This window comes from Cynocephalus volans, chromosome 17, assembly GCF_027409185.1.
Source record: "Cynocephalus volans isolate mCynVol1 chromosome 17, mCynVol1.pri, whole genome shotgun sequence".
Lineage (NCBI taxonomy): Eukaryota > Metazoa > Chordata > Mammalia > Dermoptera > Cynocephalidae > Cynocephalus > Cynocephalus volans.
The window spans coordinates 7769324-7788062 of NC_084476.1; the positions used below are offsets into that span (position 1 = coordinate 7769324).

General features: G+C 56.7%; 1 protein-coding gene across 1 annotated transcript in view; it reads right to left on the minus strand.

Moving 5' to 3' along the window:
• NCS1 (neuronal calcium sensor 1) overlaps window positions 1-18739 on the minus strand; it is a 51997-nt gene that overhangs the window by 14978 nt on the left and 18280 nt on the right. Inside the window, exons 2-3 of the mRNA XM_063082310.1 lie at window positions 12625-12649; window positions 249-387 (exon numbers count right to left, since the gene is read on the minus strand). Coding sequence (XP_062938380.1) covers window positions 249-387; window positions 12625-12649 — 164 coding nt within the window. The remainder of the gene's footprint in view (window positions 1-248; window positions 388-12624; window positions 12650-18739) is intronic.

Sequence of the window (18739 nt, forward strand, 5' to 3'; positions counted from 1 at the left end):
CATTTGTGTGCATCTGTGTTTGTGTGTGGTGCTATGTGTCTGTGCATGTGTGCATGTGTATGCACTTGTGTGCATCTGTGTATGTGTGCATGTGAGTGTGTACACGTATGTGTGTTCCTTCTCCAAAAGGGAATGGCAGCAGGAAAGAGTGGGTGTGCAGAGGCTGCAGGTGCCCGGAGGAGCTGAGCAGCTGCCGCAGGAGGGAAGAGACTCCAGACTGGCACAGGTCCCATCAATCCCCAGCTCACCTTGTTTTCGTCAAAGACGTTGAAAACAAATGTGGCAAACTTGGTGGGGTCTCCAAATGGGAAGAACTGCTTGTAGATCTTCTGGAAGCCTGCTGCATCCAACTGCCCGCTAGGGCAGTCCTTGATGAAGCCTTTGTACCTGGAAGTAGAAGACCAGACAAGAGAGAGTAAAAGAGATGCCAACACCACCCAACCACCAGGAGCTCTTGCCCAGGCCCCAGGGGAGCCGTGCATCCCTGTTGAAAGAGATGGTGCCACATGGGGTTATGGGCACAGACTGGACCTCCTAGGCATGTGCTCAATCCCATCCTGCCTCTCACTAGCTGAGTGAGTTTGGACAAGTGACTTCATCTCTCTGAGCTTCGTGTGCACAGCAGGTATAAAAGCTGACCTGATGCTGCACACAGAGCACTTGGCCACACAGCCACACAGGGAGGCTGAAACAAGAGTCATACGAATAATCTCCCCGAAGATGCGCTCCTGCATGAGCGCCTCCCACCTTCTCCGTTGAGCCCCTCCCGGCACCACGCACCAGAGCTGGGCTGGCTGGTGGTGCTGGTGGGCAGAACCACCATATGGATCCAGCAGCTGGCTCCTCCCACATGCCTGCACCCCCCCATATGCACACACACCCCTCCCCCAGCCTCTGTTCCCACGGCACTGGGAAAACAGACACCGGAGCAGCACAGGGAGCTCAGAGGGGACCCTGGTCTGCTCCAACTGGACTTGTCCACCCTGTAGTCACAATGCCCAGCATAGGACCCTCCAGATAACAAGGCAGCTGATTGTTGCATAGCTTTGTGGTCCAAACCCCCATCCAAATCTCTGCTGTTCACTAGCTGTACAACCTCAGGCAAATGCCCTCACCTCTCTGGGATTCAATTTCCTCAAAGGTGCAAGTAACTGCAGGGCTGGACATAAAAAAATAATGAATAGTATGATCTTCAGCATTGTGAACTTAAATATGCATTGTTTTAAACCAATTCACGAACTGTCCCCTGTGTGTAGCTTAGCTGCCCCCTCCCCCAAGTGGGACATCCGCTCCTCTGAGAACAAGTCCTATCACAGTGGGGAGCCAGAGAGGGGTACCAACTCTCATTGCACCAGCTACTACCTCTGCTGGGAACCTTGCAAACCCCATTCTCCTCGAATGCCACAATAGCCCAATGAGCAAGGTGCTATGCTGAAGCCATTCCAAAGATGAGGAAACTGAGGCTCAGAGAGGGGAAGTCATCTGCAAATCCTCACAGCCCAGTCTGGAGCTGAGATGGGATAGACGGTGAATGCTGAAGAGGCCCGATGCTCAGAGAAACCGGATCCCTGCAGCTCCCACATGTCCCAGCGCTCTCTATTCTCATGGCCATCGGATGAAGACGCCATTCCCCCCTTGCACATTGAAGGAGGGGACTCTGGGAGTGTTGTGCTTCAAGCTGCTTGCAGTACTGTGATTGGAGTCCCCAGATAGAGGGAGCATGTGGAGAAGCCACCGTCCCCCTACCCATGAGAGCAATCTAAGAAGGGGCCAGGATGGGGGCAGGGCACCCTCAAGTGGTTGTAAGTGCATGCGTGTATATGCGTGCCGGGCACTGGGGCGGGAACCTCAGAATTCTACAGCCCAAACGATTGGGGTCAGATGTCAAGAGTAAACCAGGCAAGACTCTTGCTGGCAGTGCAGCCGTTCCTTATGGGATGGGCTTGTTGGGGTGAGGATGAGGGATGAGGCTGGAGGGACCACAGGAGATGGAGTGGGAGGTGGGAGGGAAGCTTCCTCCTGGAGTTGGGACAGAGCAGACACATGGTGCCCCAACAGTGCCCGCAGCCAGTGTGAGGCCATGGATAGGCTAAGCCTCCGCACTCTCCCTGCCCTCCTTGAAGGACACCTTGAGGGGCAGAGGCGCAGGGAGGCAGGTCCCAACTCAGCAAGCATGGGCCTTTAGCCACATCGTCACAACAGCAGCCAAGGCTGGGCACTGTGCTGAGCCTTTGCAGACACTTCCTCGTTCAATCGTCACCCCAGCCCTTGGCAGAGAGGTTCAGTGATTTCATTTCGCAGATGAAGGCATTGAGGCACAGAGAGGTCAGGCTCTAACCACCAGCCTACCCCGCCTCTCCCATCCTCCACCCTGCTGGTCAGCCTGTGACACCAGCATCAGCCTCTCCCTGGCATGTGATGTCTCCAGGCCCACCCAGAACCCTTGCATCCTGCCCTGCAAGGACCCTTGGACTGGCCAAGCCAGAAGGAAGCAAAGCAGGACAGTCAGGACACTGACACCAAGTGGTGCAGCTTTGAGCCCCTTCCCACAGCAGAGGAAGGGACACAGCCCCCTCCAACTCCCTGCCCGTAAAGCTGCCTTCTCCTGGCCTCCTTCCCAGGCCAGGATGCAGAAAGAGAGTTTCAGGGACAAGAAATGGTCTGTGACCCCAGGACCCCAGACCAGAATGGGTCCTTGGGCAGCAGGAGGGAATATGCCTGGAGCAGGACTTAATGGTCCACGAGGGGCATCCGGCTGTCGCCAGACCTCTCTGAATACAGGGATGCCAGGTGGTCACTTCTTTGCACTCCTGCAGACCTTTTAACTTCCCCACAATGGGTGTGTGTTACTTAGTGGTTCTAAAAGATTATTAAAAACAGTAAGGATCAAACAAAAGGCACCCAAAGGCATCTCCTGGTCCGTCCCTGCAGATGGCTCACAGGGGGCTGGATCTCGGGAGTGGGGAAGGCGGCACACAGCACCCGCAAGAGCCGTCAGCGTGGTGAGCAGCTGCGGGGGCTGGCAGTCGGAGCCTGCTGGGAGGGGCCGTGGGGAGGTGGCCTCAGTGGGGAGCCTTCGGGGGCCTGTCTGGTTACCCCTGCAGAGGCTGTCACTGTGGGGTCCCAGCTGCCTTTGGTGCCAGTAGCAGGGGCCTCAGGAAGTCCCCCCCCACGGCCATGCCCATGAGGGGTGCCCAGCTAATGCTTCCTCTTGCCAACCCTCCATACGCCACACCCAAACCTCAGTCAGGCTTCTCCGGGCCCTCTTCTCAACTAGGCGGAGACCTGCCCCCACACCCGTCTCAGCCTGCCTAGCCCAGTTGCAGCAAGAATCCTGCTAAGTCACTTTAGCCAGAATCCCCCCATCCTTGATATCTGGTCAAGTTCCTCATCCCCACCCCCTTTGATGTATTAGTCCTGTCCTGCCTCCAGCAAGCAGCCTGAGTCGGTTTAGCAAGAATCCCCTGCCCCTGATGGCCTCTTAGCAATTTCCATCCCTGACCCCCTCACTCTGTTCATTGGCTGTAAATCCCCATTTGTCCGTGTTGTATTTAGAGACGAGCCTGATCTCTCCTGTTGCGACAGTCTGACACTTACTGCTATAGTCCTGAATAAAGACTTCCTTACCACTTTAACTAGTGTCAGAATTTTTTCTTTAATCATTTTTTTCTGGATGAGCCAATGGATGCTGGCCCATCCACTCACAGGCCAGGTCCCAGCTTAGATGTGGCTTCCTCCAGGAAGTCCGCCCAGATCCCCGGTCTGAGGCCACAGGGTCTCCTCTGCTCCCGTGTCCCCTGTGGATCCCCAGCATAGCACAGACCACGCTGCATCACATTTGCTCCAGGCCGTGTCCCCCACTGGAACACAAGTTCCCCACACCGCGGTGTTCCGATGCACTGTACAGGGCCTGGTGTGTGCGTAACATGATGAGGTGAATGAATGAGCACACACGCTGCCAGGCAGGGGCAGAGAGAGCAAGAGCCCAGGTGTCTGGCTTCTCCTTCTCTGGAACCTCCAGAGACCCTGGCCAGACCCTAAGAGCTCCATGGGGATGGTTTAAAAACCACTGATGTGCTTCCACCACTCTGTGTATTGATGGGGAACTGGGGGCCCAGAGAGGGAGAGAGACTGGCCCAAGGTCACACAGCAAGTCAGCAACAGAAGCAGGGCCCAGACTCAGGCTCCTGCATCCCAGGCTCCCCGCCTCACCCGCCCCTCTGGCACACCAGGCTGCACTGCCCCCCTGCAACACATGGGTAAAGCGGCTGCTACCCAAACATGACATAACCCCATTGTTATAACCCCAGGACAGGAGGTGGAGGAGACACCAGCCTTGGCTGGAGCGGAGAGAGAGGGAAGGTCTGAGCTCTCCCACACAGCCCAGCTGCCCCTGCCTGGCAGTAGGTGCCCCTCATCACCCTGCAAATCGTGACAGCTCTGAGCCAGGATTTCCTGCCACAGTCTAGTCCTGAGGTGTAGCCCACCACCACTGGCTGGCTGAGTCAGGACACCCCCAACCAGGCATGCAGCACACCCCTTCCCCACAGTCGGCACCCGAGCAAGCTGCTTTCTCCTAATATAGATCATGCCCGGGAATTCATCCCAGCATGGCTGAGAGACGTGACTCCATCCCCCATCCTGGCCCAGGGTCAGGTCCCTACAGGCCCACGCCTCCTCCCGCCAGCCCCTCCCTCTCTCCTTCAGACAAGCTGCCGCCAAGAGACCTGCTCCAGCTCCCAGGGACGTGGGCCTATGCTCCAGCCCTGGCCCTAACCTGTCACGCTAGGGGGAAAACCCCAGGCAGACCCCTTCCCCACACACCTCTCGGTTTCCCTGCGGGTAACACAAGTGGCTCAGACTATACCAGGGTCTCCCCACCCTGGCATTCTTGACATTTTGGGCCAGAACATTCTTTGTCTTGGGGACCTGTCCTGAGCATTGTAGGAAGTTTAGAAGCATCCCTGGCCTCCACCAATAGATGCCAGTAGCACCCCCTCCTCAAGTTATGACAACTGGAAGTGTCTCCAGACAGTGCCAAATAGCCCCTGGGGGGCAGAACCACTCTGGTTGAGAACTGCTGGACTAGAGGTCTCTGGGGACCCCACAAGCTTGGAGGACCTGCCACAAATATCTGCCTTTCCAGTGGTCTGTGATTCTAAACCCTCTGAATAGCAGCTACCTCTAGGGAGCCCCTACTCAGAGCTGGGCACTGTTCTATGTGCTTTCCAGGCACGACTTTGCCAAATTGTCCCCACGAGCCCAGGAGGTGACACTGGCCATGTTACAGATGGAGAAACTGAGGCTTATGAAGGTTACGTCCCCGGCTCAAGTCCTTCACACAGATTTCTTCTGGTTGGCTCCTCTCTTTCCCTTCCTCCACACCCAGCTGACTCCTGCTCACCTTTTTGACCTCAGCTTCAGTGCCTTGGTTTCCCCATCTGTGAGGTGGGAACCAATCTCACACCTGCCTTTAAGGCCCCTGAGTGAGCCCGGACAAATGGGAGCTGATATTGTAACCAATGAAGGATGCCCTGAGCCCTGGCCATGCACCAAGCCCTAGACCTAGGATGTCCCTGACACACCAGAGCTGGGATGCCATGGACGGCCCACCCCAGCTGCCCTGTCCTGCCAGCTGTGCCAAGAAGGAGGTTCCAGCACACCCTCTAGAGGCTCCAACTCTGGCCCCAGGAAGCCCTTCCTGATACCTGACCTCCTTGTACATGGGCAGGAGGTACTTTCAGGGAAATGCCAAGACCCCTCACAGCCCCCTCCCCACCTCAGACAATGAGACGTGTATATGGAGGCTGCACTTCACACAACCATGCTCAAGAACAGGTCTTAACTCTTTGGGACCCCTGTTGTGAATCAGAGCAAAAGCTCTGGATGAGCCTCAGTCCATGACACTGTGCGTAGTTTCCAGCCACGTGAAACAGAGGTTTTTGACATGGTTGACTGTGTTTGGGAACCACTCTTTGAGACAGGGTGGAGATGAGAAAAGAAAATCCCAGATCCAACAACTGCACTCTTACGCTTCTTTAAAAGGGAAGTGGGGAAAGAAATCTGTCATTTCATAAAAATACTGAAGGCTGACGGCCACTTGCAAAGCACTGCCCAACTCGGTGCTGGGACTCCCCTCCCCACACCTCCACCCTCTCTTCCGCCCCCCAGCAGCAGCAGCCTGGGTGGATGCCCACGTTCCCCAGGAGACTCCCCAGCAACCGGCACTGGCCTGGCACATAGTAGGTGCTCAGTAAAGAGGTACTGAATGAACGAATGAGTCAGTGGGCGAATGAATGAACACTCACCATGACACATGTTCTAATTCCAGTTTAGCCTCCCGTTCTCCGAGGGCCCTGAGCAAGCTCCAGCACTGCCAGGGCCTCGGCCTCCCAAGAGCCCCAGCTGCTAGGACTTTCTAGAATTTACTGCTCTCAGTTCGCACAGAACCTTGTCCTCTGGGACCCTGCTGGAGGGCAAGCCCCACCTCTCCCTCCATGCCAAGCATATCGCAGCAGCTGCTTTCCACAGTGCAGGAGGTGGGAAATAAATAGATAGATGGATAAATAATAAAGCATAACCCCAAGCTGCAATCAGCCAAGCGCAGCTGGGAAGCGTGCAGCGGCAGCCTCGGGGAACTGTTCTGCCATTACCTTCTTAAACGACTCCCTGCCCATGGCGCTCCCTGGAGACCTGGAGGAGGGTCCAGCACGCGCGCGCGCGCGCACACACACACACACACACACACACACACACACACTCTCTCTCTCTCTCTCTCTCTCTCTCACACACACACACACACACACACACACACTCTCACAAAAGCACAAGGATGATTCCTCTTCCTTTCCCCTCCCGCTGTGGCCTTTGGTTTTATGGGTTTTCCAGAGCAAGAAATCAGCGGGTCTGAGCCCTAATAGCCTGGGCCGTGAAGGCAGAACAAGCTAGACCCAGACCACACACACATACACACACACACACACACACACGCGCACGCATGCACAAACGTGCACACACATGCACACGTGCAGAGCTGTGTGACCTAGGGAAGTGTCTCCACCCCTCTGAGCCTCAATTCTTCATCTGTAAAATGGGCTCCTCCTCGGACTCACTTGTGGCACTAAGCATCGGCACAGTGCCCGGCCCTCCGGAGAGCCCAGCGGACGTTAACAGAGGTTTCTCCCCACCCACGTCCACGTAGGATGGTCCAGAACTGACAGCTGGCCCTGGTGAGGCAATGCAGAATTCCTCCTGCTTCCACCCACAATTTTTGTTACAACATCGCTGGGATATTTGGTTATTATAGCAGTAACAAAACCATTACAGAAAATTTGGAAAACAGGAAATATAAGGGAAAAAAAAGATCCAAATCCACCATCCCCCCGCCCAACACCTCACTACCAGCCCCTGCCTGGCATCCTTCCCACCTTTCTTTGCCTCCTCCATTTTTCCATCATGGAATTGTGTTGGACGTACCACGTGTGCTCTGCTGTTTCAACTCAGGATGGCGTCGTCATCACTTCCCAGGTGATCACAATGTTTACAGTCACCTTTAGGGCCTGGAACCTGCAATGTGTCTTAGCCAGCCCCCATGTGGTCCCCGATCTCCCAAGATGCTGAATTGGGCTCAAGTGAGTGGCGGCAGAGGGGTCAGGGGCAAGGGAACTAGGGGCACCCGGCTGGCTGCAGACTCCAAAGCTGGCTCCACCTCTTGACGCCTTCAGCCTTCTCCCTCTGCCAAATGCAGACAACTGCACCAGCAGCCCAGGCTGGGAGGAGCTAAGTTCACAACACCATGGGCGCCTGGCCAGGAGCCGGGTACAGGGGGAGTGTACCCAGCAGGCCTGGCCCAGCCATCACATCGCCGTGCGTGGCCTGTGCTCCTGACGTCCTAGAACCCAACCAGCCCCAGGGCCTGAGTTCTAGTCCGGGCTCTGCTTCTACTCTGCATGGCCCAGGACAAATCACAGAATCCCACAGAGCCCTGTTACAGCAGCTGCTAGACGCCAGCACAAAATACTCCTATATCATGCTGGAGAGACAGGGACCTCCTCTCTGAGAAGGTAACATTGGAGCGAAGATGTGACTAATGAAATGCAGCCAGACATGCCGAGATTCTGGGGGCCGAGGGAGTAGCGAGGAAGGAGGCTCAGAGGTGGGGACGAGAGGACCGCGAGGGTGGCTGGTGCTGCTGAGCCAGGGCCGAGGGTGAGGTCAGAGACCTCGGAGGCCCTGAGGGCCAGGCATGGAGTTGGGCCTTCATCCTAAGTGCAGTGGGAAGTCACGAAGGGGCTTTAGACAGGAGAGCAGTATGCCCTGGTCCCATTTTCCAGAGCTCCCTGGATGCTGCGTGGCGAGTGGCGGGAAGCAGAGCGAGCGTGGGGACAGGAGCCCGGCAGGGCAGCGACCACGACACCGACTGCGGACCAGGCGCTTGGACCGCTCTGGGGAAGAGCCAGGGTCAGGTTCAGGATCTGTTGTCGGGGGAGGTAACTTGGCTGGGCAGAGCAGCTGGACCCGAGGCAAGGGAAGCAAGGGGCTCACGGACGTGTGCAGAGGCGTAAGAAGCCACACGCGGGTGACAAAGAGAGAAAGAAAGAGAGAGACACAGAGAGAGACGGGGAGCAAGCCAAAGCCACCTCCCTGGCTGAAACCATCCCAGCACTGCTCAGGTGGGGGAGGTGAGCCATGTCCACTTTGGCCCGCTGCACTCTGCATGTCCCTCCCATTTCTCCACTCCCACCCGGATGGCTTGGCCCTGAACCACTTGCTGCCCTGGAGGGCTGGGATCAGGAACCCCGCGTCCTCCCAAGGGAGCGGCAGGCATCCGCAGATTCACCAGGTGTCGGTGCCCTGAGAGCTGTTCAGAACGTGCACGGCACTGGCTGGAGGCCACGGGGAGAAAGGGTCCTCTGAAATAGGCCAGGGTGTTTGGGTGGCAGGGCTCATCCCATTTGCCTCCTGTGCAAAGGACAGAGGGGACAGGAGCCCCCAGGGATCTAGCCTCTGATCCAACGGGCTCATGTTACAGTCCCAGGTTAACCAGTGAGATTTAGGCCAATCGGGGTGGGGAGGGGGGTAATAAACTGGTTCGTTTTGTGTGGTAACAATTCCATGGGCTGCCGAGAGCACTGGGGAGACTGATCCAGAGCACCATAATCTGTGATCCACTACCAATGTCTGCCATGGGCACAGGAGGGGAGAGAGGTGGCACGAGAGTTGCTATTTAGCCGTCCCAGGTCTAACATCGCCCTGAGGGGATATGGCTATTCTGGAACACGACAGCGAGACGGGTGGTGGCTCACCCAGGAGGTCCAGAGAAAGGCGTCAGTCCTACCCTTGAAGTTACCACCAAATGAACCAAAGGATATTTACTTGAGGTCCACGGAATCTTCTGGCAAAGAAAAGATCACTTATTTCCTTTATATGCTCTCTTAGAGAAAGTGCCGCTACAGTAAGGATGGACTGTCACAAGGCCTAGGGCCCCAGTTTTGATGTGGGGGCATCCACATGCCAGGCTGGTCTCCCCGGCCTCCCCGCTGTCCTCACACACTCCAGGCTGTTCCCATCTGTGCCTGGGCCAGCAGGACCCAGGTTCCACCGTGAGTCCTTCTCCTCTAGGTTGTGGCCCAAACGTCGGCATCTCAGAGAAGCCTCACCTGGCCTCTCCGTCTCCAGCAGCCCCTCCCATCTTGATCACGTTTTAATCTTCCACACGGTGCGTCTGTCAGCCCGTGATGATCTCAATTCCTACTTATGATTATGTCGAGGGCCGGGGTTTCGTCGGTTCATGACGTGTCCCAGTGCCTGGCACAGCACTTGGCACAGAATGCAGGCTCTAGCAATGTTCGATGAGTGAATGACAGTCACTTTGCCTGTCTGGGCCTCAGTTTCCCCATCTACCTAATGAGGAGGGAATCCTCGATCTCAGGCTGCTCCATGGGGTGTCCTGATGAGGAGATCGGTGCTGTGATTGTTATGGTTATTAACACCCACAGAGAGAACATTTACCAGGCTCTGTTCCAAACGTTTTCTATAAGTCTGTGCACTTATTTGTCACAACATTCATCTAAAGTTTGACTATCATTACCCTCACTTTCCAGATGGGGAAACTGAGGCCCTGAGAAGTCCAGTCACTTGTCCAAGGTCGCCCGAGCCCATGTCCCTGGCCACTCTGCCACCTGCCTTTCAGGAGAAGGCCTAGGTGTGGGCAGGGGAGGATGTTTGGGGAGCTCGGGCAGGTCTCAGCGTCCTTGTCTACAAGATGCTGAGACAGGACCTTCTCCTCTGGGTGATTTTGAGGAGGAAACGAACGAGGCTGGTCTGAGTCCTGCCTGCCACACAGCGGTGCCCGGGAGGTGTCTGCATCTCTCAAGGACAAAGCTCCCCCCCATTGCCCTGGACCAGGCCCAGGCGGACAGCTCCTGGTGCCCCCTCCCCAGCCCCCAGTGCCGAGCACCCAGGGGCAGTGCCACTGTCAGGAGCAGCCACAGTAGTGGCTGGTGCAAGGAGGTAGCAGGGGTGGGGTGGGGTGGGCCATGTGCAACAGCCCACATCTGTCCTTTAATGCCCACCCAGCGGCTCTAACCACTGCCCTCCACTGCCCTGGCCCCCTCAGGGGGTGCTGGGCTTCCTCACCGTCCCAAGAGACCCCCTGGCTGTGCCCTCACTCGTGCCTCGTTCAAACCCTCACACCTGAGGCGAGCACTCAGTCTCTGGGGTCTCGCTGCCTACATTTCACCCCAACCCTGCTGCCTCCCAGATGTGGCCCCGGGACCTTCTCTGAGCCTCAGTTTCCCCATCTGCCACATGGAGTGATAAGTATGTCAACCCCCAGGACTGCTCCCAGGAGTCAACGGCAGCATATACTTGAAGCACAGAGGGCAGTGCCTGCTGGGTCTGAGAACCCACGACGGCCAGGCCATGGGGACACAGCAACATACAGGACAAAAAGCTGGCCAGCCTTCTAGGCTAGGGGAAGAGGTGAGAGGGTCAGAAATGCTTAGCTGCTGCCCGCGTGTCACAGGCTGTCACGGGGATGTGTGGGGCGGTGGTAGTCAGAGGGTCCTGGGAGGAAGGTGGTGGCCCGGCAGAGAGGAGGGAGGGTGTTCCAAGTGGGGGAACAGCCTGGGCAAAGACTCGGGAGCCTGGAGAGTAAGGTGAGTTCAAGGAATAAAGAGCAATTCAGGCTGGCCAGAGGGCAGAGGTCAAAGGGCAAAAAGAGATGAAAGTGAGACTGGAGAGGTCAGCAGGGCCAGCCCAAGCCAGGCCTCGTAACCGCACAACCACGCTGAGGGTGAGGACTTCACCCTGAGGTCCAGGGAGGGTTTCAGCAGAAGCCTGGCATTTGGGTTTTTCATTGGAGAAAGACCTCTCTGGCTGCCCTGTGGCTGGGGCAGGGGCGGGGCACAGAAATGCACAGATGGGGAATCTAGGAAGGTTTCCTGGAGGAGGAGGCTTAGGCTGGGCCTGGGGACGGGTAGTGCTCAGATGGCCTAGGAAGGAAGGGTGGGCATTCCAGGAGGGAGCAGTGAGAAAGCAGAAGGCCCAGGAAGAGCAGGACATCCAGGAAGGGAGAACCGCAGGGTAAAGAAAGATCTAGAAGCAGGGACGTTTCTGGAACATTCAGTGGGGGGAGTGAGAAAGTGGAAAATGAGGTTGGAGACAGGTCGGAGTGGGTAGGGGAGGGGGGGCCGGGTGCTCCCCCACATCCACTCCCGCTGCAGGGCTTGGCCAGCTCACCATCCAGGTCCTGTGCACCCCGGCCAGGGGTACCCAGCAAGGGGTCAGCAGAGCGGGGCAGGCCAAATGTAGCTCGCAGCTAGGCACCTTCTGCAGCTTGGACCAGAGACATGGAGGTGCAGAAAGCGGCCCCCAGGGGACCCCAGCCCTGCCCCCAAACTTTACTGGAAGGTCTCCGAGCTCGCCTCCTACTCCCCTACCCGTCCCCCAGTGCAGGCTCGCCTTGCAGTGTGAGTCTCTCTCTGCTCCATGTTCCACGATGACAGACAATATGCTGCTCTCCTACCCCAGTCCAGGGCAGGCATCACTAACCCATCACAGACCTCATGGATCCCTCACTGCAATACCTTCCATTTGCTCCATGACATCTAGCCTCAGAATCCTTCTTAACACAGCACTCCAGGCAGCCACTACAGATTGAATAGAGCTGGCATCCAAGAGGAAACCTATTTGCCATCCTTGATCCAGTCTAATCAATCATTTTATAGAAGGGACAACTGAGCCCCAGAGAGGAAAGGAGACTTCTCAAGACCAGAGTGATTTAGTGACAAAGCCCAGCTCTGGATCAGTCTCCTGACTTGTTCCTCATCCAAACCCCTCCCTTTGGTGAGCAGGGCCTGGAATTAATCCTTCAGGGCCTGGTGGTCCTAAATGATGTCACACAAGCCAAGGAATCACCAACACCCCAACATCACCCCCTAACCCAGTTCATCAAAACCGCGTCAGTCCCACGTGAACAAAGGCTGCCTGAACTGGGGTGTGGATAAGCCACTCTCAGAGGCTCCTCCATGTGCCTGTCCTGCGCAGCTGGACTGCTGTCCCCACCACCACAAAGCCAATACCCCCCACCCCCAAATAGTTTGGGAAAAAGCAGCTACTCACCACTGCTGGACTTCCTTCTCAGTAACTGCAAGAGAAAACAGAAAAGTAGACTTTTAGCTCAGGACAGGCAGACATTCACTGGGGGCCTCCCTTCCTGCCCTCCCCACCCCATAGCACACCTGCCCATGTCGGGGCATGGACCTGCTCTGAGCAAGAAAATGCACCCTTGGTAAACAGTCCCAGTCAGGGGCTCTGTTGCCGGCCACCCCAGCAAGGGACAACATTGGTCCCATCCCCTCCGGATGCCCACTGTGCTGCTGCTGCTGTGAGGATTCAAGGGTTTGCTTCTCCCTGAGGCCAAGGGGCAGGCAGGACTGTTGCTCCCAGACCTACGAAGAAGTCTGTGTTTAAGATACATTGTTTCCCACCTCTCCACCCCTGGGGACAGATGACCAGAGAAGGCGCTGGCTCCCCTGGGCCACTCAGCTACCTCCGCCTGCATGTGGGGCTGGGCCGAGCAGGGGCAGCTCGCAGCAGAAAGGCAGAGCCCCTCCCCAGCCCAGCAGCGCCCACCCAACCCTCCCCCAGCCCATCCTCGGCCCCTCTCAGCGGTCGATCCAGATTCTTTTACTGGCAAGACATGAACGGAGCCATGAATCAAAAGCTGGAAGGAGCCACATAAAGTGGCCAAGCCCTGAGCCAAGCCCAAACAGCCATTCTTTACTGACCCATGAAACAAACCAAAAAATGGTTTTTCTGAAAAGCACTGCATCACTTCAGGTTGGAACTAAACCAGTGTTCTCTCTAAAGTCACTGAACAAGAACGTCAAGCCATCTCCAAGGCCACACTCACTCCCTGCCTGTGTGACCACAGGAGAGCTCCTCAAGGCGCCCGTGCCTCAGTTTCCTCGTCTGTAAAGTGGGCAAAATAATAACAGTACTTGCCACATGGAGCTGTCCTGGGGATTCAATCATAACAGGTATGGAAGCTACTGGATCCCCAGCACGGGCTGGGCACTCAGATGCGCTCAGTACAGCCTGGTGGAATGACAAGCAGGCAGGCAGGGGGTGTTAGGTGGAGGTCAGATGAGTCAAGGAACTGGAATCGCTTCCTAGGGAAGTGGAACGGGAGGTCCAAGGGGGTGTCTCTGAATTGTTTGTGCCTGATCAGACTTGAAGAAACCACTTCTCAAAAACACTCAAAGCAAGTTCATAACAACCGCCAAACCCCAAGTGGCCACTGCAAGCCAGCTCTGTGCCCAGGGAAGTCTCTATGCTTTGGCTCAGCCATCCTCACTGAGGGAAGATGGCATTACTCCGCCCTGGCTCCAAATGGGGAAACTGAGGCACAAAGCAGCCAGGAAGTGGCAGGGCAAGGGTCTGAACTCAGGTCTGGGGCTCATAACCTGGTGGTCAGACTCCTGGGCGGGCTGGAAGCTTCCATCCCCTTGTTATCCACACTCTGCTCCCACAAGCCCAAATCGGAGACTGAGGAAGAGACCTGTCTGCCAGCAGGCCACTGATGAAGACAGACACAACCGTGGGAGATGCCGGTTACCCGGAGAGGCCAGACCGGGCGTAAAGGAATGCAGCTCTGCAGGAGAAAGCTTTGGCAAAGGGCATGGGGAGGGAAGGGGGTGAAGCATGGGGGTGGAGGCGGAAGGTGTCCTGGTCTAACCCAGGCTGGGCTGCCCCGGACCTGCCACCCACACCAGCTGTGAAGGGCAACTGGGGCCAAAGGGCAGACACTGAAAACTGGAACCTGGAGACACAGGCCACCCACCACAGCAAAGCCAGGAGCTTAGGGCGCAGACTCTGGAGCCAGACTAGACCGCCTGAGTTCAAACCCAGCTCCAGAGCTATGTGTCCTTGGGCAAATTGCTTCCCCTCTCTGAGCCTCAGTTTCCTCATCTGTAAAATGAACGTGTTGCAAAGATTAAAGTGCTTGCTGCTCCTTACCTTCACAAAAGTCCCACTGGTAGATGTGATCCATTTCCCCAGTGAGGAAACTGAGGTTCAGCTGGGTCTGCTTACTAGTCCAAGATCACCTAAGGTCACCCTGCCAGAAAACAGCAGGGCCAGGACTGTGCCTCTGCAGCCCAGGATGGATGCCCCACCCATGTCACAAACCCCACCCACCTTGAGTCTGCCAATGAGCTGCATGACCTCGTGTGACTTTGGCAACAGGTGGCATCATGTGACATAGACAGCAGGAGCTGGGTGGCAGGGCCACTGCCTCACGGGGCCAGAGGGGGCTTCCCTGTAACCGCCCACTCAGAAGTCCCAGCTCCCACTTGACGTCCCTCTGCAGCCTCCCAGCAGGGAGCTTCTTTGCCCCCTGCCTCCTTATCCTCCCTCACCCCCCACCGAGTCCCCAGGATGCATCAGCCATGGGAGCTGGAAGGAGGGAACACAGTTGGCTGCCCCCTACCCCGTTAGAGTTGTCACCAACACAGAATACTGGGTGACCAGCAGGTGGCCAAGCCCCGGGGGACCTGAGCTGGGGTGAGGGAGATAAGCCCTTCCTGATGCTTTAATGGCTAATTAACCTTTAGGAAATAGTGAAGGCCTTCAGGTGTCCCATGGCACCTGGCCAGGGTCAGCAATCTTAACTCCTTTACTGTCTGGAGTCTTGATGGGTTTTAGAGGGTGACAGGCAGGGTCACCTCTCTGGGTGCCACCTGCCCCCAGCCCTTCTGCCAGCCAGGGAGCTCCAGCACACCTGTGTCCAAACCCCGGCCCCTGCTTGCCTGCCACTACCCCAGCCCAGGGCTGAGAACTAAGAGACTCGCTGCTCAGGTGAGGAAGCTGAGCCCGGGGAGGCCACCTGAGGAACGTACCCAAGGTCACTGCCAACAGCTGGCCCCTCAGCCTGGATTTGCCAACACTGAGGCCTGTGTTCTTAACCATCCTGACTGGGTTTCCAGAAGCTCGGCCATTTTTACACCACCTTCAAGAATCTTCCCTATCCACCTGCCTGCTGATTCACTCGGGATTTTTCTTTAAACCACCTCTTTCTGTTTTTACTCACTTGCCTAATCTAGCTTCCGTCTGGGCAATAATATCCATAAAATGCCAGTGAAGTGACTTTGCTAGTTTGATCTTTTCTCATACACAATAAAAATATCACTATTGAAATAAGAAGTGATTGTCTTTGATCAACCTGGCCTCCCTGACATCATATGCCCGTCACTTGCACGTGGAGCTCTCCTGCCAAAAATAGGTAGCCCGGTTCTAATCGTGAGGATGTATCAGACAAGCCAGAACGCAGGGCATTCTACAGGACAACTGGCCAGGGCGCTTCAACAAGTCAGCGCCACGTAAGGGAAAACTAGCCTGAAGATTGTTCTGCAAAATGACACTAAAGACATGAGCAACCCAACTTGCGATGCCTGGGTGGATCCTGGGTCGGGAGGGAAAAAGCAGCAATGCAGCTGCTCCTGGGGCAGCTGGAGAACCGGACTGTGGGCAATCAGATGCTGCAAGCGACTCACTGCAGGGGGCTCAGGGTGGCACCAGTGCTGAGGCCATGTGGATGAGCCCTGAAGTCTTTAGGGGTGAGGGTCAGGCCGCCTGCAGCTCCTTGTAAAGTTTGCATATTTAGAAGGAGAGGGAGCAATGTGGCCAAGCTGGTGGATCTGCAGGAAGGTGTTCACTGCACTATTATTTCAATTTTCTCGTGATTCTTCAAGATAAAAAGTTGTCTTCTTCACCGCACAACCAGTGTGCCCCCCTCCACAACGCCATGAGGGCTGGGGGGTCCTGCCTCTGAGTAGCTCCAACCACAAAAAGCATTGATAGGGAGGAGGGGGATGAGAGACAATTTTGGGGTCCAGCTTCCCTCCACCCAGATACCAGAGTGACCTTCCCAGGCTCCAGCTCCCAACCGTCCCATCCCCCTTCTCCCAGAGCCTCCAGCCAAGCGTGAAATTAACAGGGCCTCCGTCTGCCTCCCTCTTTTCTCAGTGGATCCAAGCTCAGGGCTCAAGGCAGGGCAGGAACCCATGCCATCCTCCTGCAGCCAGTCCCCTGAGTTCCCTGCCCACATTCCAACCTGGTGATGCCACTCAAGCTCCTCTGACTGTTCCGGCCTCCAGGCCTTTGTACCCCTCACCTCTTTCCCCTGGGTATCCCCTATTCATCTTTCAAAGCCCGGCTGGGATGCCCCTTTTCTGGGAAGCCCTCCTGACCCTGCCACAGTCCTCTCTGGAAAACCCCCCCTTCACATGTAGTCTGTCTCCCACCAGCTCCACACAGAGGGTCGGATGGGGGTCTGACCAAGCAGGGACGGAACAGGGTAGGGAGACAGTGGTCAAGAAGCATGGTCTAGAGAGAGGACTCTGGGGCCAGCCCAGCCAGCACCCCAGGCCTGGGCTCCCTGCTCTTTCTAGTTCGATGGCCTTGGACAAATGACTCCACATCTCTGAGCCTTGGTTTGCTCATCTGTAAAATGGGACAAATGGCCCATATCTTACAGGAAAAGGATGTACTTAAAGTGCCTGCGTAATGACTAGCACCTGGCAAGTGCTCACTAGAAACACATTTGCCCTTATCTCCCCAGCTGGATGTTAAGCCTCCAGAGGCCTCGGTGCTCCTCCTGGCTAGTCCTAGCCTCACCTGCAGAGCCCGGCCCAGTGTTCTGCACGCAGGAGGCAGAGAATAACGCCCATGGATCCCCCATCGTCATCAAGCCTCCGGGCTGGGTTTAGAACACCTCCCACAACATGCTAACCTTCTGTTAGATCTGGCTCAGGCCAGCTCTTAAAACGAGCTCCCTTTCTCCAGCACACTCCTGCCTCCAGGCCTGTGCACCAAGCTCATAACAAAACCAGGATTTAAAACTGGATGCGGGCAACCCTCAAGCAATGGGCCCTGCTCTCCATGTGGCCAGAGTAGTGGGAGGATCTGGGTCGTCGTCCTGCTGTGGCCACTTGTAGGCTGGATTACTCCGAACAAGTTACTTAACCTCTCTGAACCTCAGAGTCCTCATCTGTGGAATGGGGTATAAACTCCTACCAGGCAGAGCCACTGCAAAGGGATCTTGAGACGCGGACAGAGAATTCCGCAGCTCAGAGCTGGCACAGAGCCAAGAGGAGAGAGTGGGGCTGGGCATCTGCTCCACTCCCTCCCCCTGACCCCCTGAGAACCGGGGCTGCACAGGGGGAGGAGGAAGGACACCCGCAGTGCCCACGGCCTCCTCGCCATCCCCCACGGAGTGGTGCTCCCGAGACTCCTCCAGCTCCTCCTTCCATGCAGCTCAGCCTCATCCCCAGCAGGGCTCCCGAGGCGGCTCCAGCTCCTGCTTCCAGCAGCTCTTGTCTGCCAGGAATGAACACAGGAGCCGGTCCCAGGAGCCCAGGATAAATGTCGAGTCTGATTTTGATTTCCCTAAAGCAAAATACCTCTCTCCTGACTGAAGCTCAGCTCAAACATGGTGGGAACAGAAAGCAGGGCTGGTGGCCCCCACGGAGGCGCCAGCTGCAGCAGGAGGGACCGAGGGCAGACTGCGGGCTATTCCGGCCTCTCCGGCCACCCCTCCTGTGGCTGACCCAGGCCCCGCTTCCATCTCCAGGGACGAGAGTCGTCTTGGCCTGCCCCCACCCTCTCCCCACCGCAGCTGAAGGAAACCCTGGCAGCACAGGGGTTTCAGGTTTGAGTGACAAAAAAAGAGAAAAAGGTGGCACTTGGGCCTGGCCGCGAGTGACCCCACTCACTAAATCCGACAGTCCCTTCAGTCCTGAGGCCTTTGACCACAGACTGTCCTTCCTGTCCTTCCCGAAGTGCGTCTCCTCCCAGGCCCCAGCCTCTCACTGCGGGGCTCCTCTCCAGGGGTGCGTCTGCCCCTGACCCCCTCAGCCCCAGCTCCATCCCTGCTCCTCTCAGACAGCTCAGGGGCCACTCGGACTCTATGTGGCCCAACGGGACTCCCTGCCTAGACTGGACCTCCCCCTAGGTCCCCACCCCGAGAGTGCCCTCTTCCTGCTTTACGGGCCATCCTGTGCCAACTACAAACAAGTCCCACCCATCCTGGTGTCTCGACACCCCCAAGGCTGGCCTGGTGTCACCTCCCACACCACCCAAGTCACCATGCTGTCCTCTATCCCGCTCGCCTATCTGTGCCCCCCCCAGCAGCTGTCATATCTCTAACATGGCCCTGTCCCTCCCCTCTTAGACC